General features: G+C 44.3%; 2 protein-coding genes across 9 annotated transcripts in view; one reads left to right on the top strand and one right to left on the bottom strand.

The window, feature by feature from the left end:
* The window catches only part of aldh5a1 (aldehyde dehydrogenase 5 family, member A1 (succinate-semialdehyde dehydrogenase)), an 18,479-nt gene extending 16,831 nt beyond the window's left edge, over positions 1 to 1,648 (top strand). Inside the window, 2 exon segments of the mRNA XM_068711591.1 lie at positions 150 to 208; positions 586 to 1,648. Of these exon segments, the coding sequence (XP_068567692.1) occupies positions 150 to 208; positions 586 to 797 (271 nt within the window). The 3' untranslated portion in view covers positions 798 to 1,648.
* A 90-nt stretch (positions 1,649 to 1,738) lies between these two features.
* kiaa0319 (KIAA0319 ortholog) lies at positions 1,739 to 18,784 on the bottom strand. Of its 8 annotated transcripts, XM_068711586.1 has the most exons (18): positions 18,698 to 18,761; positions 18,227 to 18,513; positions 17,872 to 17,965; positions 16,190 to 16,239; positions 15,387 to 15,997; positions 14,784 to 14,904; positions 14,031 to 14,129; positions 7,919 to 8,278; positions 7,685 to 7,832; positions 7,446 to 7,594; positions 7,145 to 7,296; positions 6,916 to 7,054; positions 6,678 to 6,837; positions 5,794 to 5,942; positions 5,534 to 5,656; positions 3,313 to 3,403; positions 3,137 to 3,228; positions 1,739 to 2,577 (listed from the first exon to the last, which is right to left on the bottom strand). In XM_068711586.1, the coding sequence occupies exons 4-18, from the start codon at positions 16,230 to 16,232 to the stop codon at positions 2,420 to 2,422; spliced, it is 2,595 nt and encodes an 864-aa protein (XP_068567687.1). In that variant the 5' UTR covers positions 16,233 to 16,239; positions 17,872 to 17,965; positions 18,227 to 18,513; positions 18,698 to 18,761; the 3' UTR covers positions 1,739 to 2,419. The 8 variants fall into 8 exon arrangements, with proteins under 8 accessions (XP_068567687.1, XP_068567688.1, XP_068567683.1 ...); XM_068711587.1 differs by lacking the exon at positions 18,227 to 18,513 and having other exon boundaries at positions 18,698 to 18,774; XM_068711582.1 differs by having other exon boundaries at positions 18,227 to 18,770.
* Between the last annotated feature and the right edge of the window lie 3,796 nt (positions 18,785 to 22,580).

Raw genomic sequence — 22,580 nt, 5'->3', positions numbered from 1 at the left:
CAGCTGCTTAGAAATGAAAAGGGAGTCTTTATGTATCATAAGAATTATAGTGGAAGAAAATGTATCTTTCTGTATTAAAAACCACAAAGCTGCTGCTTGTTTTCAGAAGCGAAGACGTCGTTGAAGATCTTTGTGTTTGTGATTGACAGGTTCAACACAGAAGAAGAGGCTCTGGCTATTGCTAACGCTTCTAATGTCGGGCTGGCAGGTGAGTGAAGAAAAAAAGGCTTGGAAATGTTGAACTGTATGTTAAAAGATAAGATATAAAAACAACAATGTGAAAGTCAAAGTTCTCTGTTTGCTGAAAGATTTAAAAAATGACTGACTACTTTCTGAGAAAATTAAGGTCACAGGACGAATTTTAACGTATTCCACTAATTAAATAGTCTCTGCCACAACCTTGAATAGAAAGAAATCTGCTTCTGGCATGCTGCCTGTCAAACCGACAGCAGCCGATCAGGTCATCTGTGATCAATAAACGTGAGCTGACAGAGATATGTGAACAAGAAGAAGAACCTTTGACATGTTGAAACCTTTAAATGCTCTCCTGGGTGTTGCTGATCTTTCTCTCTGTTGGGTTCTCAGGTTACTTCTTCTCGCAGGACGTCAGTCAGATCTGGAGAGTGACAGAGGCGTTGGAGGTCGGGATGGTCGGAGTCAACGAGGGCCTCCTGTCCACCCCCGAGGCCGCCTTCGGAGGAGTCAAGCAGTCCGGTTTGGGCCTCGAAGGCTCCAAGTACGGCATCGACGAGTATCTGGAGGTCAAGTACATGTGCTTCGGAGGCCTCAAACCCTGAACCAGGATCACGCCCGTAGTAATCAATAAGTTTAGATGATAGATAGATACTTTATTCATCCCCAGGGGGAAATTTGTTGATCTCAGCTTTGATTGATTTGATTAAACCCAGAACTAACTTTAAATTAGAGTTCCTTTAAAAATACCTCGTTAGTGAGTCAGTGAGAGGAAACTGATGGTTGATGTTTATAGAGATGATCTTATCTATCTATATATCTATATCACCCTTATTAAATATGCATATACTGAATATCATGAGAGCAGGATTGTTCTTGTATTGTTAGTGAAGCTAGGTAGCTTAGCATTCTGAGAAGAGATAACAGGTAACATTACAATGTTCAGATGGTTATTAAAGCAACAATAAATCAGTTACTTGGAGTTACATATACACTTTATTATTCACATTTTCTAATAATTTTTTGAGAAAAATGTTTAAACTTAATGAAAAAACTGATGACAATTCTAATAATAATGTAGTTTATAAATAGTCTTTAAATGAACTGCTGTAAGGTAAGCTAGTTAGCCAGGCATGCTAACGTTAGCAGATAAACATTGCTAGGCTGAGATTGGTATTAAAATGTTGATAATGAAGCTCTAGCCAATCAGAATCCAGTATTCTCTGTAACTACGGGTCTGTACTTGTGTGGCTTTTATGATTACATTCCATTATATTTATAATAAATTTACATTATATGTAGTTTAACTATTGCAGAAAAATCTGTTTCTGTGATTACAAGTTGCCAAAGTCAGAATCTCCTAATTCTAATATTCCACATTAATGTTCTTTCTCTTTCAGTTTAAAGGGAAATTTACTGTGAAAAAATAAATGAAAATGTTTCAAACCTTTTTTTAGATTTTTGTAAAGTCGTTGTGTTTGTGTTGAACATCCTGATGTCGATAAATATGTATTTTTTAATGACTAAAATCCATGACATTTTGCAACCCGTTGGGACAAAAAATAACTTTAATGAGCTATTTATATTAATTTAAAGCATGTTCCACTTGTGCAAACATAAGAGTGTTTTATGTAAGTTTGAGAGTCTTTCTACACATTTCAATAATGTGTTCAGATCTCTGGAACAAAACAATCGATTCATAAACTGCTGCTCAAAAGTTGGGAGTCACATGTTTTTCTTGATGGATCGAGGACCAAGAGGAGTGAGACTGGTTTAGAATATTAGGGTGGAACCATGTCCTGGACTTATCCCTGTCTGGAGGATCAACTAGAACTGGAAGTCTCCATCTTCTCTGTGGTTTTGGGGAAGATGATTCCCAAAATGTCTGATACTTGTTTAGATAATAATCACAAAGAGTTTCATTGAAGTAAAAGTCTTTAAGTCACGATGAGGTGACACAAAGACAGACCTGTAACTTTATATCTTCTATCTTTTAGAAGTCAGAATCTATCAACGCGTCTTCAGAGTTGTCAGGAATCCTCCAAATGTCCCAAACCCATATAATCCTGTCTCGCCTTAAGTCCTTGTGTCCTCTTCAAAGACTTTGACCTTAAAATGGGACACTGGTTCATTTTACTGACCTCACCAAAACAAGAATTCTGGGTAATGCAGTCTTTAAATCTCTAGCTGCCAGAGTACAAACATCCCAAGACGAGTCCTGTCTACGTCAGCCGAAGGCGTTTCCGTTGCGGGCGGCGTGGGCGCTGATCCGGTTCCTGCTGCGGACGGGTCGGTCCCGACTGAAGACGGTGTCCTGGTCGCTGTCCAGCTCCGACTCGGACATCATCAAGCTGGAGTTGTGCTCTGTGCTGCGGTGTTTGATACCTGCAGACAGGTGATGAGTTTAGTTCTTACAGGTCTATAAAGCAAGGAATCTATAAAGCAAGGAATTTATAAAACCAGGAATCTATAAAACAAGGAATATATAAAACAAGGAATTTCTATAACAAATAATCTATAGAACCAGGAATCTATAAAACAAGGAATCTATAAAACAAAGAATCAATAAAACAATGAATCTATAAAACAAGGACTGCAGTAGTCCTTTATAAATGCAGCTCTATCAAAATAAATTCATTCCCATGCTGCTGCTCTCTTCTTTCTTTCTGATCTGTCAGGTCATAGAGTAAAATATATTGTTGTAAAAAGATACTGATTCATGAACAGTTTTGGATAAATAAATACATACTTTTAGATAATAAATAGTTGACTCCCTTTAAAAGACCTACATACACAGTAAAGAATAATATTTTCTGATTCTTATATGTAAATCTGAATCGGCAGGTCATACTTTTATTTACTCTGCAGTGTTTTGTGTATCTGCAACGCATTGAGCTCTCAGGGCCACCGTACTACCAATGAGGCTCTAAGTGACGTAACTCACTGAATTTGGGTCTGAGCTCCACCCTCTCCTGGTCGTCCATGTTGTCCAGGATGGTGTATTTGGTTTTCTTCCTCACTTTGGTCTGTCTCCTCCTGAACACAATGGACACAAACAGGCCGTTCAGAATCACAGTGATGGTAAACGGTAAAAAGAGGACGGTGTGTGAACATGTTCACCTCCTGCAGCAGCAGATGAAGGTCCAGGTGACAGACAGGATGAAGACCACGAGCATGAAGCTGGTCAGGATGACATACAGCACCCTCCACTCTACAAGAAGAACAGGGTCAGACCAGAACCACATGAAACCTGTTGCAACTTAACGAGGACATGAGCTGCTACTAAACACAAAGGAGCACCTGTTGCCCTTTTTTAGGAGGCATGTAACTAATACTTGAGTACTGCACGTAAGTACAAATGTGAGATACTTTTCTTGAGTGTTTTGTTTTTATGCCACTTTCCACTTCTTTTCAGCTTTAATTATTCAGATTTTACAGACGAAACATTTAAAAATAAGTACAGCTGAACCAACGAGTCCATTTAATCAATCAGTCCATTAATCAATTAGTGGATTTATTAGTAATAATGTTAATGATGTTAATGTATTAGTAATAATGTTATGTTAATGTATCATAATGATGTTAAGATGTTGATGTATTAGTAATAATGTTAAGATGTTGATGTATTAGTAATAATGTTATGATGTTGATGTATAAGTAATAATGTTAATGATGTTGATGTATTAGTAATAATGTTAATGATGTTGATGTGTTAATAATAATGTTATGTTAATGTATTCATAATGATGTTAAGATGTTGATGTATTTGTAATAATGTTAATGATGTTGATGTATTTGTAATAATGTTAATGATGTTGATGTATTAGTAATAATGTTGATGATATTGATGTATTAGTAATAATGTTATGATATTAATCTATTAATAATAATGTTAAGATGTTGATGTATTAGTAATAATGTTATGATGTTGATGTATTAGTAATAATGTTAATGATGTTGATGTATTAGTAATGATGTTGATGTATTAGTATTAATGTTATGATGTTAATGTATTAGTAATAATGTTATGATGTTAATCTATTAATAATAATGTTAAGATGTTGATGTATTAGTATTAATATTAAGATGTTAATGTGTTAGTAATAATGTTAATGATGTTGATGTATTAGTAATAATGTTATGATGTTAATCTATTAATAATAATGTTAAGATGTTGATGTATTAGTATTAATATTAAGATGTTAATGTGTTAGTAATAATGTTAATGATGTTGATGTATTAGTAATAATGTTATGATATTGATGTATTAGTATTAATGTTAATGATGATGATGTATTAGTAATAATGTTAATGATGTTGATGTATTAGAAATAATGTTAATGATGTTGATGTGTTAGTAATAATGTTAATGATGTTGATGTGTTAGTAATAATGTTAAGATGTTGATGTATTAGTATTAATGTTAATGATGTTGATGTGTTAGTAATAATGTTAATGATGTTAATGTGTTAGTAATAATGTTAATGATGTTGATGTATTAGTAATAATGTTAATGATGTTGATGTGTTAGTAATAATGTTAATGATGTTAATGTGTTAGTAATAATGTTAATGATGTTGATGTATTAGTAATAATGTTAATGATGTTGATGTGTTAGTAATACTGTTAATGATGTTGATGTGTTAGTAATAATGTTAAGATGTTGATGTATTAGTAATAATGTTATGATATTGATGTATTAGTATTAATGTTAATGATGATGATGTATTAGTAATAATGTTAATGATGTTGATGTATTAGTAATAATGTTAATGATGTTGATGTGTTAGTAATAATGTTAATGATGTTAATGTGTTAGTAATAATGTTAATTATGTTGATGTATTAGTAATAATGTTAATGATGTTGATGTATTAGTAATACTGTTAATGATGTTGATGTGTTAGTAATAATGTTAAGATGTTGATGTATTAGTATTAATATTAAGATGTTAATGTGTTAGTAATAATGTTAATTATGTTGATGTATTAGTAATAATGTTATGATATTGATGTATTAGTATTAATGTTAATGATGATGATGTATTAGTAATAATGTTAATGATGTTGATGTATTAGTAATAATGTTAATGATGTTGATGTATTAGTAATAATGTTAATGATGTTGATGTATTAGTAATAATGTTATTAGTGTTAATGTATACTTGTAATATAAGTACTTTTTACGGAAACAGGACTTTAACTGTAACAGAGTATATTTACATTGTGGTATTAGTATTTTTACACTGTGGTATTTCTGCTCTCACGTTTTCCCTTGAACAAAGTCAACTGAACTAAGTGTTGATAGTTTAATCTGATGCCATGATAAAAGCTTATTTATACCACAGTTATTCTCTCCGTCGCCAAGGTATCTGCGAATCAGGTTCTCCGTCCAGAAGGGGTCACATGCACACTCCTTTGTGATTGGATCACACTGACCACGCCCAGAACAGCGAAGCAGGCACACTGAAAGAAAAAATAGTGAGTAAATTAATGTTTTTGTTTCTTTAAAGGCCTTTAAAGGAACCAGGAACCTGCAGTGACTCTGCTGTGAACTGGGTCTGGTCTCTGCAGTGAACAGGTCCTGAGCGGTTTGAACTCACAGACGGTGTCGACTCTCAGGACTCTGAACAGCAGGTAGTCGCTCTTCTCTCTGAGCAGCTGGTTTCTCAGCAGACCCACCAGTCTGGAGCCAGGGTTAGGGTTAGGGCCGATCCCTGAGGGGCCCCGAACCGAAAAACGCAACACGGTGCTGAACCAACACAGACAGACAGAAACTATTGGTGACTTTAGATCTTTAAAGATGTTAAAACACTCAAGTATTTCTTGATGAAAGAATATTTTTTCTCTATTTAAAACAGATTTAGTTAAGTGTTTTTTCTCAAAAAGATTGAGAAAAAGGTGTTTATGTAATAATTATAATAATTATGTTATAATATATTTATAATTATATATAATTTAAAAATAAATAATACATTTTTATTATTTTAAGGCTTTTTGCAGTGAAACGTACATTAAACATCAAGCTCACAAACTAAAGTAAAATCTACAGAAGAATCAGCTTTCAGAAAACCAGCCAGTAAACCAGTCAGTATACCAGTTAGTCAGTAAACCAGTCAGTCAGTGAACCAGTCAACCAGTAAACCAGTCAGTAAACCAGTCAGCCAGTAAACCAGTCAGTATACCAGTTAGTCAGTAAACCAGTCAGTCAGTGAACCAGTCAGTAAACCAGTCAACCAGTAAACCAGTCAGTAAACCAGTCAGCCAGTAAACCAGTCAGTCAGTAAACCAGTTAGTAAGTAAACCAGTCAGTCAGTAAACCAGTTAGTCAGTAAACCAGTCAGTATACCAGTTAGTCAGTAAACCAGTCAGTCAGTAAACCAGTTAGTCAGTAAACCAGTCAGTATACCAGTTAGTCAGTAAACCAGTCAGTCAGTGAACCAGTCAGTAAACAAGTCAGTCAGTAAACTAGTCAGTAAACCAGTACCTGAGGTGTGAGTGCCCCTGCAGCCCTCGGACCTGGATGTCGCTGTTGAGGACGTGGATCATGGCGGCGAGCTGCCGGACCACCGTGTCCCTCTGAGCCACGCTGACCTGAGAAACCGAGACCAGCATCTCCAGCTCCACCTCCTCCCCCCCACCCGGCTCTACGGAGACACAGCGGGGTCACACTTCACCAGATCCTCGTCAGACATGCAGTGATCCACAAACAAACCGGGACCTACCTGGTTGGACCTCCACGGTAGCCGTGGCGGTGCTGGAGCGCCCCTGAGCGTCAGTCACCCTCAGCTGGAACAGGTAGGTGCCCTCCACCAGGTTGGCCAGGTAGAGGGAGGCCTGAGTCACCGAGCCGTACAGGACGTCCTGCCAACAGACATTTATTATAACAATAATATAATGTGCTCTATTTAAATTATAATCTACTGTAATCTTAAAGATCAGTACTGAACTGACCCCAGCAGCAGGACTCTGGCTGTCTCTGACCCACAGGTAGTGGACCTCGGTCTGGTCTCCGTCGGTCACGGAGCCCCTGAGGACCAGAGAGCTGTTGGGCAGAGAGACGGTGTGGCTGCCACTGGCATGAGCCACTGGAGGAGGACTGGTGGCTGTGGGAGGAAGGACAACAAAGAGGTCTGGTTCAGTGCAGGAGGAAGGACGACAAAGAGGTCTGGTTCAGTTCAGTCTGTCCCCCCTGTTGGTCAGAGACAGTCCGTCCTCCCTCCTGGTCAGAGGGTTATAAAGTGAACACTCTCACCTTCCTGGACCCTGACAGTCAGTGAAGCTCTGTCCGTCGCCCCCTGTTGGTCAGAGACAGTCAGTCTGAAGGTGTAGCGTCCCACCCAAAGGCCTGTTGCCGTGGCGACTGCCTGGTCCGCTCCCTCCAGCTTTAACCCCGGTGGACCGCTGGAGAAACACGGCGGAGAAACCACAGCTGAGTCAGTACAGAGAAGGAGGAAAGTTGACCAGTCCTGTTGACCACTGCTCGCGTCCTACCTGACGACGTCCCAGTGGTAGCTGACGATGCCGCGGTCGTCGGTGCTTCCGCCGCCGTCGAGTGACAAGCGGTTCACTGGGAGAAGCAATTTCCTGTCAGGACCCACAACAGCCACCGGGCCACGGTTTGACCACCTGACCTCTGATACTGAACAAAGGGAGAGTAGTCAGGGTATATTTAAAGGGTATATTTTGTTGAAACAGACAACACTTCCTGTTTATCTAGAAATGTACCAGAGTCTGCAGTGGCTGCGGTTGGAGGGTTGGTGCTGGGAGTTTGGGTGATGGTGGGGTCAGAGGTCAGAGGTCTGTCCAGGGGATGGGTGGTGGTGGTGGGGTCAGAGGTCAGAGGTCTGTCCGGGGGATGGGTGGTGGTGGGGTCAGAGGTCAGAGGACTGTCCGGGGGATGGGTGGTGGTGGTGGGGTCAGAGGTCAGAGGTCTGTCCGGGGGATGGGTGGTGGTGGTGGGGTCAGAGGTCAGAGGTCTGTCCGGGGGATGGGTGGTGGTGGTGGGGTCAGAGGTCAGAGGTCTGTCCGGGGGATGGGTGGCAGTCGGTGGAGCTCTGACTGCTGACTGGAGCAGCTTCAGTACATCTGAGGAGCATCAAGAGTTCACAGTTAACTTATTACTGAGATAAACTATAACAACTCATTTTAATTTGTATTTATTTTATATCAGTGTTTCCTTCTTTGCATTGAGGCTTCACAACCCAGAATTCATCAATTTGTTTCTTCTGATTCAAAGGGTTTTATAGAGGAAATACAAAGACATCAAGACATGATGTAAAAGAAACAAGCAAGGCAATAAAAGTCAAGCTGTCCCTCTTAAGAGAGAACGGCGTGTTTCGCCGTTCGGCCCCGTACTCAGTCTGATACGGGCCACCTAAATCACGAAGACAACAATCGGTGAGATCGATTAACATTGTTTCTATAACCATTGTTTGTTTTTTCCACGGTTGGCAGAGCGCTTCCGCTCTAGCTAATCCAACGGCGGCGTGCTAGTGGGAGCGTAGAATTACGCTGTCGGGCCGCCCTTCACAGTTAACGGAGCGCCCTCGCTCCGGCTAACTTGGTGCTAACTAGACTACGGTAATACTCGGATGGTGTCCATTGTTTTTGTAAACATTACGGCTATCAAAGTTAGCAGAGTGCTCTCGCTCAGGCTAACTGGTGGGACACCAATAGTTACAGCAACTGTCCAAGTGAAGAGAGTGTCCTCGCTCCCCTCTCACTATAAGGACTGTTTTTTTTTTTGGCCTGTTTCCACAGTGGCAGAGTTCTCTCGCTCAGGCTAACTGGTGGGACACCAATATCTGCGACGACTGTCCTAGTGGAGAGTGTCCTCACTCCCCTCTCACTGACTGTCCCCTGCCTGTTCTCGTCAGCAGAGCGCCCCCGCTCAAAACTGACTTAGCAGCCCACACCAACTAGTGGAACAAGGGTTCCTCCAGAATTGCGGCCATGTTTAACTCTCCCGGCTGTAGGACCTGTATGGCTCCTCTTCAGCCGGAGGACGGCCATGACCTCTGTCCCTCTTGCCTTGGCCTCGAGCATCTGAGGGAGGGCCTCTCGGAGAACTCGTGCATGAACTGTGGCATCATGCCTCGAGTAGTAAGGGCTGCTAGGCTCGCCGAGGTGGAACACCTGATGGATGAGGACGACCTCCCCCTGTCAGGACAGCTGAATCCAGCCCAACCTACCCATTCCAAACGCCGGGCCACAGAAGCTGCAGGGGCTCCCTCCAAGAGGGCTAAGCCCAGCAGGCTGTCTTCTAGAGTGGATCTGCTGACTGCTGAGCTCGCTCAAATGAAGTCGCTTCTCCTGACCCTCCACCCTAGTGCAGGGGGGTCTGAAGCACCAGATCTATCCACGGCTGAGCTTGGTCCAGAAGAGGACGTTATCTCACTGGCAGCGTCAGCCAATCTCTTGACTGAGTACAGTGAAGGGCGGCCCTCCCATGCTTCGGGGCCTGGCTCCCGTTCTTCAGCTCAGAGTTCTTCAGAGGGAGCAGTCGATAGCACCATGGGGTCTATCATTCGCATGGCACTGGCACGCCTGCAGTTAGAACCTCCACCTGCGAGTGCCTTCTTCAGGGGCGTTCCCGCCCCCACCACCTTCTCTGTTCCTCCCTCCGAAGAATATCTGAGGGAGCTGCATGCATGCTGGAGAGACACTGGGACTCTGTCCCGTCTTACATCGGATGGACGAACCCTGGCTGCCATGCAGGATGCAGGATGCCAGGTGCCCTCGACCCCAATGTCGGGTCACGGATGACCTGCTATCCAGGGCTTATAACACAGCGGCACACATGGGCCGCATCGGCAACTCCCTCTCCCACCTCATGCTTGCCCTCTCAGCTTCTCTGCAGCAAGCTACTCTCGACGCTTCTGCCACCAGCCTCAGTGATGCTTCACTGCAGGCGTTTGCGCTCATGTCAAGGGAACTTGGACGTCTGATGTCCACCCTGGTCCAGACTCGCCGCCAGGTTTGGCTAGCGCAGTTTCCCCTGTCGGAGACATGTAGGAGAACCCTCCGTACTGTCCCAGTAGAACCTGGCGAGCTGTTTGGGGCATCTGCTATACAGGCGCTTCAGCGGACCGTTGAAGCTAGCCAGACCAGGCAGCAGTTCCCTGGCCTTCGCAGAGACATGCCCGCACCCCGCAGACCTAGGGGTCCCACTTCGGCCCCCCGAGGCCGTGCTCAGCCCCCAGCTCACACCAGTAGCCATCACAGGCCTCAGCGTCCCGCTGGGAGGCCAGCTCGCTACCCAGACAACCCTACTTATGTCCCCCCCAGACAACCTTCGAACTTGCGGACTTACAGTCGCCCCCCCAGAGCCTCCAGAGGCAGGGGGGCCAGGAGATGATGTCTCCGGGCCGGCCGTCGTTTTTTTCTCTCAGCAGCAGATCAGCTACTGGGCAGCTCATGCTTCAGACCCCTGGGTGGTGTCCACCCTAACCCAGGGGTACAAGCTTCAATTCCGACGCCGGCCCCCAGCCTCCAGCCGGGTCAAAATGACCAGCATCACCGACCCGGCAAAATCCCTAGCCCTTTACCAGGAGTTAACCGCGCTCCTGGCCAAGGGTGGAATAGAGAGGGTGGACCCCCTGTCACAACCCGGGGAGTTCTACTCAACTTACTTTCTCGTAAAAAAGAAAGGCGGCGGACTGCGCCCAGTCCTAGACCTGAGGGGACTCAACAAGTTCCTAAAAGTATTAACATTTCACATGCTGAGCACAGCAGACGTCCTTCGGGCTGTTTCCAGGGGAGAGTGGTTCACGTCTGTTGACCTGAAGGATGCCTATTTCCACGTTTCCATTGTACCTCACCACAGGCAGTTTCTACGTTTCGCCTTTCAAGGCCGTCACTTCCAGTTCAGGGTGCTCCCATTCGGACTCTCCCTCTCCCCACGGGTGTTCACAAGGTGCGTTGCTGCTGCCCTTTCCCCCCTGCAATCACAGGGCATGAAAATATTGCCGTACTTGGACGATTGGCTGATCTGTGCACCATCCCGTCTTCAGGCAGCACAGGACACTGCTCGCCTCCTCTCTCACGTGGCCCGGTGGGGCCTCAAGGTGAACATGGAAAAGAGCTCCCTGACCCCTTCCCAGAGCATAACCTTCATTGGTGTGGCTCTGGATGCAGCCACTATGAGGGCCTGCCCATCACCCCAGCGTGTGGACGACATCCTCCACAGTCTCTCCTCCTTCCGAGGGGGCAGGCGGTTGCCCTACATTCTCTTTCTCCGCCTGTTGGGCAAACTGACCGCTGCCTCAGCTGTCGTTCCCTTAGGCTTGCTGTCACTGCGCCCCCTGCAGAGATGGCTGAACAGCCTTCACTTGGACGCCAAGTGGCACAGGCACAGGGCAATAGTAGTGGGAAAACAGTGCCTACTCGCTCTATCCCCATGGAGGGAGAGAGCATATCTTGCAAACGGTGTCCCCATGGGCTCGATTCCATTCCGCCGAGAGGTGGTCACAACAGATGCCTGCCTCTCAGGATGGGGTGCAGTGTGGCAGAACAGGACTGCTCGAGGGCAGTGGTCTGCTCAAGACCGCATGGAACATGTCAATGTTCTAGAGCTACGGGCTGTGCACCTAGCGCTCAAACATTTTCTGCCAAGCTTGAGGGGAAAGCATGTGCTTGTCCGGTCAGAGAACACCTCTGCTGTGTTCCACATAAACCATCAAGGGGGTACCAGATCCCTAGAGTTACTACGGGTATCCCGTGCCCTTCTGACTTGGGCTGCCCCTTACCTTACCAGCCTTCGGGCAATGTACCTGCCGGGAGAGCGGAACCAGGTTGCAGATTTCCTGTCCCGTCACAAGCCTCCAGCGGGGGAGTGGCGGCTTCATCCAGACGTGGTACAGAACATCTGGGGTCTCTTCGGCAGAGCAGAGGTGGATCTCTTTGCCTCGGAGACGTCGACCCACTGTCCCCACTGGTTCTCCCTGATGGAGAGGACCAGTCCTCTGGGTCACGATGCCCTGGCTCACACGTGGCCAGAAGGGCTTCTTTATGCCTTTCCACCGTTCCCTCTGATTTTGCCAACGCTTCTCAGAGTTCTTCACCAGGGCCACAGACTCTTGCTAGTGGCCCCCCTGTGGCCAGCCAGGACTTGGTTCTCCCTACTGCACAGACTCTGCTGCAGGACACACTGGCGCCTCCCCGACAGGAGGGACCTCCTGTCGCAACTTGGAGGCCAGATTTGGCATCCCGATCCCAGCCGCCTCCAACTATGGGTCTGGCCGCTGGAGGGCCAGACCCGCTGCTGACTGGCTGCATAGAACCAGTCAGAAGAACTATCCTGAAAGCCAGAGCACCATCTACCCGTCTGCAGTACGAAAACAGGTGGAGGCTGTTTTCTGAATGGTGTGCAGTGCGGAACAAGGACCCAGTACAGTGCCCCGTGCCTGCTGTACTTGAGTTTCTGCAGTCCCTCCTAGATAAGGGCCGGTCTCCCTCTACCCTGAGGGGATACATGGCGGCTATTTCGTGGCAACATGCTATGGTCAACAATGACACAGTGGGGAGCCACAGACTGGTGTCCCTCTTCCTAAGAGGGGCTCTGCGATTGCGTCCCCCGAACGCCCCAAGGGCCCCTGCATGGGACCTACATTTGGTGTTGGACACCCTATGCTTGCCGCCTTTTGAACCCCTGGCACAGGCGGAGCTGACATGGCTGGCGACCAAAACGTTTTTTCTCCTTGCCATCACTTCAGCTAAACGTGTAGGCGAGCTGCATGCCCTGTCGGTGAGTGAATCTTGTCTGAAGTGGAACTCGGATGGCTCGGGGGTTACTTTGTGGCCTAATGCAGCGTTTCTCCCAAAGGTGCTGACACGCTCGCATATCAACCAGCCTATCCAGCTTGCACAGTTTGACCCCCCATCAGGAGAGGAGAAGTCAAGGCTGCTGTGCCCAGTGCGGGCCCTCAAAGCTTATGTGGAAGCCACCGTGTGCATACGGTGGTCAGAGCAGCTCTTTGTCTGTTATGGTGGGCCTAAGAAGGGCTGTGCTCTTTCAAAACAGCGCCTGTCCCACTGGATAGTGGAGGCCATTGCCTATGCATACAAGGCGAGCGACCGTGCTCTTCCATCCGGAGTGAAGGGCCACTCTACCAGGAGTGTCTCCACGTCATGGGCAGCTCTGAGAGGTGTGCCTGTGGAGGATATATGTGCTGCGGCCTCATGGGCATCTGCAAGCACATTTACCAAACACTACAGAGTCAACGTTGCCACCCCTCACCCACTGGGGAGGGTTTTTTGGCCAAGTTCCTCTGCCTGAGCTATATGAGGTATGTACTTGTGCTTCCTCGTGACTCTGTTGATACAAGTCATCCAGTGTTAAACACTGCCTCTGGCGGTCAGTAAGGATGAAATAGAACGAAAGTTACGAAAGTAACTACTGTTCTATGAATCCTGGATGACCGCCAGAGTTCTTGGTCACTCGGAATCCCGTGAGCTCGCGAGAAGATTTCGTAGGACTGATCTCAGGATGACACCGGAACTTATAGACGACGGGGGTCATCCGAGGTCACAGGTGACTTTGTTGATATAAAGACTCGACCTGCGCATGCGCGAGACAGAAGATATCCAGTGTTAAACACTGCCTCTGGCGGTCATCCAGGATTCATAGAACCGTAGTTACGTTCGTAACTTTCGTTTTATCTGGATGACTACCCAAGTCTCCAGGAAATAAATGTGAGTCAACGTTATGTCCCCAAGGGTGAGGACATGGAAACACGACTCTGTTTGTGTGTGTGTGTGTGTGTGTGTGTGTGTGTGTGTGTGTGTGTGTGTGTGTGTGTGTGTGTGTGTGTGTGTGCGCGCGTGTGTGTGTCTGTACCAGTTGTGGGTCCGGGGGAAACTGAAGCATCAAGTTTAACTGTGGGCAAAGTCTGCTCTACAGGGTTTCCACCGGACACAATCAGGGGTCGGTCTGCAGCTGAAGGAAGAAAACATCAACTATGGAGTCAAAAAGATAAATGTTATTTCAGTCATGTATTTAATACAGAGGTCACTAATGGAAGGAATGAAAAACTTATTTCACTTTTTAAAAGATCACAAGAATATTATATCTTTTTTTGGTGACATCACTTCACACCTGAATTAACTGAATTAAAAGCTGCAGGACAATTCAGTGAAATTAATTTTCTAAAATTAAGTACTTTATTTTAAGATGCACATTTTTTTTAAAGCTTTCTGTTATATATTCTGTTTTAAATGCATCCATTATTTTACTTGAAGTGAGAGAACATTTATTTATTATTAAATTATTTATTATTTATAATTCATCCAGTTAAATTTGAAATCTGAAAATAAATATAGTTGAGATATTATTTAATATAACTTTCTTTATTTGATGTTGTTTTATCAGCTGTTGACATACAGACGAAATTATAATTCTAATAATAATTATATACAATATGTATGGAACTAAATCATAGAACAAGTTATTATTGTTCTGGACCTCGTTGAATTTTAACTAAATAACCCTGCTTTAAGCCTTTAATAATAATATAATATTAATGTATGATTATTATCATAAACACAGTTTTAAATGGTGTTTGTAATCATGACATCATACTTTAAGGTCTACCTGGCTGGATAGATGTGCTGATTGGCCAATGGGGCGTGTCGGAGGTGGGAAGGGAAGTCCCTATATGGTCGTGTTGGGAGGAGACAGTCAGCATTGAATCAACGCTGCTTTGAGTTTTGTTCTGTGAAGAAAGAAAATAAACAGAATGAGACATCTTTGCTCATATTACTCTCTTTTCAGTCTTCATGCTAAGCTAGGCTATCCCCAATGCTTCCAACCTTTATGCTAAGCTAGGCTATCCCCAATGCTTCCAACCTTTATGCTAAGCTAGGCTATCCCCAATGCTTCCAGCCTTTATGCTAAGTTAGGCTATCCCCAATGTTTCCAGCCTTTATGCTAAGCTAGGCTAACCACACACATTACATCCATCTGAACTTAAATAATGTGAAACCATTTTTTTTTAAACTGAAAAAGGTTTTACTGTCGTTTATCCTTAATTTAACCAGAAATGTCCCTTTGGGGACACAACACGTCCTGGACCTGGACCTGGACCAGATCCACATGACCCGATCAACGTGAACCTGATCCACATGAATCTGATCAACGTGAACCTGATCTACGTGAATCTGATCCACGTGAACCTGATCCACATGAATCCTTCACCGTTTTCTCTGTAGCAGCATCTGGTCTCCAGGTTTCATCGTCCCCCTGAGGGATGGTCACCCCAGAGGAGGATCTGTTCTGGACCACGTTGCTGTGTGCCCGCCCCCCCTCTGGACCGCCTTCTGCCTCTGATTGGTTGAACCCGTCTCTTCCCTCTAAAGACCCGGTCCCTCCTGTGTCATCCTGGTCTCCCTCTGGATCCTCTGCATCCAGCATGCCAGGGTCAGAGAAGTCCTGCGGGGGCCCGTCCAGCAGGTCCAGGTCCTCCAGGTCCTTCAGGTCCCAAGGGGCCTCAGAGGACCGTAACAGGGGACTCACCAACGACTGCAGCACCAGGGTCTGCGGTGAAGCCCTCCTGAGAAAGACCAGGACCGAGTCTGTCCCGGGTTTCTGTCGGGGCCGGCAGTCCCTCCTCTGCCGACAGCTCAGGATGTAGCAGCGACCCTCCAACATCCAGACCAGGTCGTAGTCCGGCAGGTCGCAGCCGGCCGCTACGCACTGAGCCAGAGACGCCACGCCAGGGACCCTCAGGACTCTACCGGTCTGAACCACCGGGGACACGACTGCCTCGGAGAAGATCGCCCCCTGCCAGCACTGAGACGCCACTACAGCTGCAACACATCACAGAGATCTGGTTTACGTGGTGAAGGGGGGCGCTGCTAACCCTCCTCTTTATGGAGGACCACCAGGACTCACACTAAGACCTGAGACACAGGGATCTGGTTTACGTGGTGAAGGGGGGCGCTGCTACTCCTCACTCACTCACTCCATCGTATGAACATCAGGGTCTGAGGTGAACGTACCTTCCACACTGTGGAGCAGCAGCAGGATGGTTTTCTCCCACATGGTCGACCTGAAACAGAACGTCTCACCAGTTCACACCTCAAAATACATCAAAACACATCAAAAATACATCAAAAATACATCAAAAGACATCAAAACACATCAAAACACATTAAAACACATCAAAAATACATCAAAACACATCAAAAATACATCAAAACACATCAAAATACATCAAAACATCAAAACACATGAAAACTACATCAAAATACATCAAAACACATCAAAAGACATCAAAATACATCAAAACACATTAAACACATCAAAACACATAAAAAATACATCAAAATACATCAAAACACATCAGAAATACATCAAAAATACATCAAAACACATCAAAATGCATAGAAAATACATCAAAATGCATAGAAAACACATCAAAACACATACAAAAATACATCAAAACACATCAAAAATACATCAAAACACATCAAAAAAACATCAAAATACATCAAAACACATCAAAATACATCAAAAATACATCAAAACACATCAAAATGCATAGAAAATACATAAAAATACATCAAAAATACATCAAAACACATCAAAACACATACAAAAATACATCAAAACACATAAAAAATACATCAAAACACATCAAAACACATCAAAAATACATCAAAAATACATCAAAACACATCAAAACACATCAAAAATACATCAAAACACATCAAAATACATCAAAAATACGTCAAAACACATCAAAAATACATCAAAACACATCAAAACATCAAAATGCATAGAAAATACATCAAAATACATCAAAACACATCAAAAAAACATCAAAATACATCAAAACACATCAAAATACATCAAAAATACATCAAAACACATCAAAAATACATCAAAACACATCAAAATACATCAAAAATACGTCAAAACACATCAAAACACATCATACTCACAGTATAAAATAAATACTTCATACTCGCAGTATAAAATAAATACTTCATACTCGCAGTATAAAATAAATACTTCATACTCACAGTATAAAATAAACACACATCAAAACACATCAAAAATACATCAAAACACATCAAAATACATCAAAAATACATCAAAACACATTAAAAATACATCAAAACACATCAAAACACATTAAAAACACATCAGAAATACATCAAAACACATCGAAAACACATCAAAACACATAAAAAAACACATCAAAACACATCAAAATACATCACAATACATCAAAAATACATCAAAACACATCAAAACACATCAAAATACATCAAAACACATCAAAATACATTAAAATACATCAAAATACATCATACTCACAGTATAAACTAAATACTTCATACTCACAGTATAAAATACATACTTCATACTCGCAGTATAAAATAAATACTTCATACTCACAGTATAAACTAAATACGTAATACTCACAGTATAAAATACGTAATACTCACAGTATAAAATAAATACGTAATACTCACAGTATAAAATATTTCATACCCACAGTATAAAATAAATACTTCATACTCACAGTATAAAATACGTAATACTCACAGTATAAAATAAATACGTAATACTCACAGTATAAAATATTTCATACCCACAGTATAAAATAAATACTTCATACTCACAGTATAAAATAAATACGTAATACTCACAGTATAAAATACTTCATACTCACAGTATGCAGTAAAGCAGCTTCAGGACCGTTTCAGCACCACGCTGCCGGACAGCGCCCCGTTAGCCCCGTGCCTCAAAACAAACGCACCTTCATCCTGTGACACAGCAGACAGCTCTGATATATGATTATATATATGATTATATATACAGTGTATATATATACAGTGTGTATATATATATATATATATATATATATATATATATTATAGTAAATCATATTAGAGCTCCACTTGATGTGTTTACAGGGTGAAGGACTCCTTAAAGGTATTTACTCCAGACTCCGTTTAAAATGTGTATCAGTTAACGTTTCTCTGCTCATGAATACAGATTTAAGATTAATAACATTAAAGTTGAACCTGGTTTAGTATCTGTAGACATCACTTTACAGTTCGGCTCACATTTATTAAAGTAAACATCAGGACTTTCAGTAAAACCTTCATCTTCTTCAGCAGGTCTGGTCCTGATGCTGCAGGACTTCACTTCTTTAAACACCAGCACCGTGAACTGGTTCTAGACTTCACATGTTATTAAAATCACGTTTAATCAGTTCAGTGAGAATCATTGTAATGTTCGGCTTCACGTAAAGAAGCCACGAGTGTCGGAAACCTGCTTCTTTAATCATGTCCTTCTTCCGCAGCTGCGACTGTAAGAAAACGTAGAATTACGGGATTAGTGAAGGAGCGCTGGCGTGAATGACGTCGTCTAGTGACGTGGGGAAGGATGAGAACCGAAATGTTTCTATTAGACGACGCGTCACATATTCCGCCCACGTGCCGTCAATGTCTGTTAGAACCGTTAAAACAGTTAAAACATGACCCTGGACGCACCTTCTCCCGGTTCTCCTCACTGGTTCCGTCCTACACACCGGACACACCGGACCGGTTGGAGGTGAGTCCAGTCTGTGAGTCCGGAACACGGAAACACACCACATCCGGTCAGTACTTTCAAAATAAAACAGAAAGCGTGTCACTTCAGGATTGTTAAAAACATGTAAATGATATATTCGTCTTCTGAGATAGATAGATAGATAGATAGATAGATAGATAGATAGATAGATAGATAGATAGATAGATAGATGTGAGGATCCTCTCTGAGCCTGTTTATGTCTCTCATCCATGGGATTTTCTCATCTGGCTTCCACTTCAGGTCTCCTAGCTCAGCCTATGGTTGGTCGATTTCAGTCAATGGACCCTCCTTAGAAGCGTCTGAGTCCCGGCTATCAAACTAACAAACACATCGTGATTTTGATAGACAGAAGCATTAGCCAGTAGGGAGTAAATCCGTGGCGCCTCACCTGAAACGTGTGCAAAAGATCGCCGTGGGGGGATGGGTTCCTTTGTTATTGGGCCCTTGTTTCTGCACGGGGGACATTTCAGAGACGCACCGGAAATACGTAGAAATATTGTTGACGGAAATATGCGGAGATTTACAGCAGAACAAGAAAAGGTAAGGAGCTTTGGATGAGTTTGAAGGATATTACGCATTGTGTTTCTGGTGTTTGTTTGCTCACAGCCTTGTGAGGGTTTACCGGAGAGACGATCTGATAGTAGTTCTGGAATCTGTGTCGAATGCTCGTGCTTTTTGCTATCTCGGTTGCCTATGCTAACCGTTAGCTTTGTTATGCTAACTCTGAGAAGAGCGAGTTATGGCTAGAAATACGTGATTTTGTGATAAATCTTGTATTTGCGTACACTATTTGTGTAGAATGGTGTTTGGAGTGTGCAAGAATGTCTTAGATTGTTTGTTTTACCCAGATTTTGATTTTTTTTTCATTTTTTTTTTCATATTCATAAATACATGCAAATAGACATTTTTGGACGGTAAATGCTACAGCGGACCCGAATTCGGGTCCGTCGGGCTTAACAGGCTTTAGGATGGGTAACAAAATCAAGCAAAAGTGACAAATCAGAATAACTGTACAAACCTAACATAATTACACTAAAATCTAAGTTCCACATAATTAAACAGAACTTAGGTTGAACAACATAATGAGTGCTCTTCTGATCCAACTGCAGGAGATATACTATGCTGCCCAGTCCATAGTCAGTTCCAGGGGTGTGAAGACAGATGCAAAGGTTCCCTACAACACCCCACTTGCTGCTGCAGAATGGCACAGTCCAATGATCTAGGCTGCTCTACTTAGAGAGGTGTGATGCAGCTGCTCAGTGTTTTGCCAGGATGGTCGGCTGCAACACACAGAGTAAAGTTAACACTTATTGACCTCAACTCAATATTACTGGATAGCGTGCACTCAATCTAGCAATACGTCAGTCGAAACAAGTGTCTTCATAGTTGATGGTCTGGCCAGTCTGCAGCCACCACAAATATATTACTTTATTTATTAAAAAGTTAACGGGGCACTGTCCGGCAGCGTGGTGCTGAAACGGTCCTGAAGCTGCTTTACTGCATACTGTGAGTATGAAGTATTTATTTTATACTGTGAGTATGAAGCTGTCAACTGATCACCATCTGGTTGTGAGTTGGGTCAGAGGGTGGGGGAAAACTCTGGACAGACCTGGTAAGCCCAAACGGGTAGTGCGGGCAAACTTGGAACGTCTGGAGGAGGCCCCTGTCCGGTAGATCTTCAACTCACACCTCCGGCGGAGCTTCTCTAGCATCCCTGTGGAGGTTGGGGGCATCGAACAGGAATGGACGATGTTCAAAGCTTCTATTGCCGAAGCTACGGCGGTGAGCTGTGGTGTCAAGGTCTTAGGTGCCTCAAGGGGCGGTAACCCTCGAACACCATGGTGGACACCGGTGGTGAGGGAAGCTGTCCAACTGAAGAAAGAGGCCTTCCGGGATATGTTATCCCGGAGGACTCCTGAAGCAGTTGCAAGGTACCGACAGACCCGAAGGGCTACAGCCGCTGCCGTGAAGGAGGCAAAGCAGCAGGTGTGGGAGGAGGGAGGAGTAGCCATGGAGAAGGACTTTCGGTCGGCACCAAGGTGTTTCTGGAAAACCATCCGGAACCTCAGGAGGGGGAAACATCCAAGCTGTATACAGTAAGGATGGGACTCTGTTGACTTCAACTGAGGGGGTAATCGGGCGGTGGAAGGAGCACTTTGAGGAACTCCTGAATCCGACTAATACGCCCTCTATTGTAGAGGCAGAGCTGGAGGCTGATGGGGGAGCATCATCAATTTCCCTGGTGGAAGTCACTGAGGTAGTCAAACAACTCCACAGTGGCAAAGCCCCAAGGATTGATGAGATCCGTCCAGAAATGCTGAAGGCACTGGGTGTGGAGGGGCTGTCTTGGATGACACGTCTCTTCAACATTGTGTGGAGGTCTGGGACGGTGCCTAGGGAGTGGCAGACCGGGGTGGTGGTTCCCCTGTTCAAAAAGGGGGACCAGAGGGTGTGTGCCAATTACCGCGGTATCACACTACTCAGCCTCCCTGGTAAAGTCTACTCCAAGGTGCTGGACAGGAGGGTTCGGCCGATAGTCGAACCTCGGATTGAAGAGGAACAATGCGGATTCCGTCCTGGCCGTGGAACAACGGACCAGCTCTTCACTCTCGCAAGGATCCTGGAGGGGGCTTGGGAATATGCCCATCCGGTCTACATGTGTTTTGTGGACCTGGAGAAGGCGTATGACCGGGTCCCCTGGGAGATACTGTGGGAGGTGCTGCGGGAGTATGGGGTGAGGGGGCTACTTCTGGGGGCCATCCAATCCCTGTACGCCCAAAGCGAGAGCTGTGCCATGGTTCTCAGCAGGAAACCGGTGGATTGCCTACTCCGGGTAGGGAATGAGTCCTTACCCCAAGTGAAGGAGTTCAAGTACCTCGGGGTCTTGTTCGCAAGTGAGGGAACAATGGAACGTGAGATTGGCCGGAGAATCGGAGCAGCTGGGGCGGTATTACAGTCGCTCTACCGCACCGTTGTGACGAAAAGAGAGCTGAGCCGCAAGACAAAGCTCTCTATCTACCGGGCAATCTTGGTTCCTACCCTCACCTATGGTCATGTGGACTGGGTCATGACCCAAAGAATTAGATCGCGAGTACAAGCGGCCAAAATGTGTTTCCTCAGGAGGGTGGCTGGCATCTCCCTTAGAGATAGGGTGAGAAGTTGTGTCATCCGTGAGGGACTCGGAGTAGAGCCGCTGCTTCTTTGCGTGGAACGGAGCCAGTTGAGGTGGTTCGGGCATCTGGTGAGGATGCCACCTGGGCGCCTCCCTAGGGAGGTGTTCCAGGCACGACCAGCTGGGAGGAGACCCCGAGGGAGGCCCAGGACCAGGTGGAGGGACTATATCTCCAAACTGGCCTGGGAGCGCCTCAGGATCCCCCAGTCAGAGCTGGCTGATGTGGCTCAGGAAAGGGAAGTTTGGGGTCCCCTGCTGGAGGTGTTGCCCCCGAGACTCGATCCCGGATCAGCTGAATATGAGATGAGATGAGTATTAAGTATTTTATACTGTGAGTTTGAAGGATTTAGTTTTAGTTTGTTTGTTTTTTAATATATTATTTCAGATGTGTGTTTTGTGATGATGTAACTCGGCTGTTGTAACACTAAGTTCATGAATTAGAATAAATTATATATAATATAATTTATAGTAATATATATATATATATATATATATATATAGTATTTATTACTATAAATTATATTATATATAATAACAGAATGTATTAAGTGCTCACTATACTATGGGGTGAAGTAGAGAGCAGGGCCGCCTTTCAATCAGAGGGTCGGCGGTTCGATCCTCCTGCTCTACTA

The sequence above is a fragment of the Cebidichthys violaceus genome, unplaced genomic scaffold, assembly GCF_023349555.1.
Source record: "Cebidichthys violaceus isolate CVI_PGR_0920_01 unplaced genomic scaffold, fCebVio1.0.p SCAF_163, whole genome shotgun sequence".
In the NCBI taxonomy this organism is placed as follows: domain Eukaryota; kingdom Metazoa; phylum Chordata; class Actinopteri; order Perciformes; family Stichaeidae; genus Cebidichthys; species Cebidichthys violaceus.
The sequence above is the reverse complement of the archived record's forward strand: the minus strand, read 5'-3'. Positions and strand labels throughout refer to the sequence as shown.

Bases quoted from the DNA above. Each gene is read 5' to 3' on its own strand.
- kiaa0319 (XM_068711590.1), bottom strand. From the start codon at position 16,232: ATGTGGGAGAAAACCATCCTGCTGCTGCTCCACAGTGTGGAAG. The intron at 7,595-7,684 runs GTAGGACGCGAG...GTGTTTCTCCAG, and splicing joins TACCACTGGGACGTCGTCAG to CGGTCCACCGGGGTTAAAGC. The intron at 7,055-7,144 runs GTCAGTTCAGTA...GTCTGTTGGCAG, and splicing joins GCCAGAGTCCTGCTGCTGGG to GACGTCCTGTACGGCTCGGT.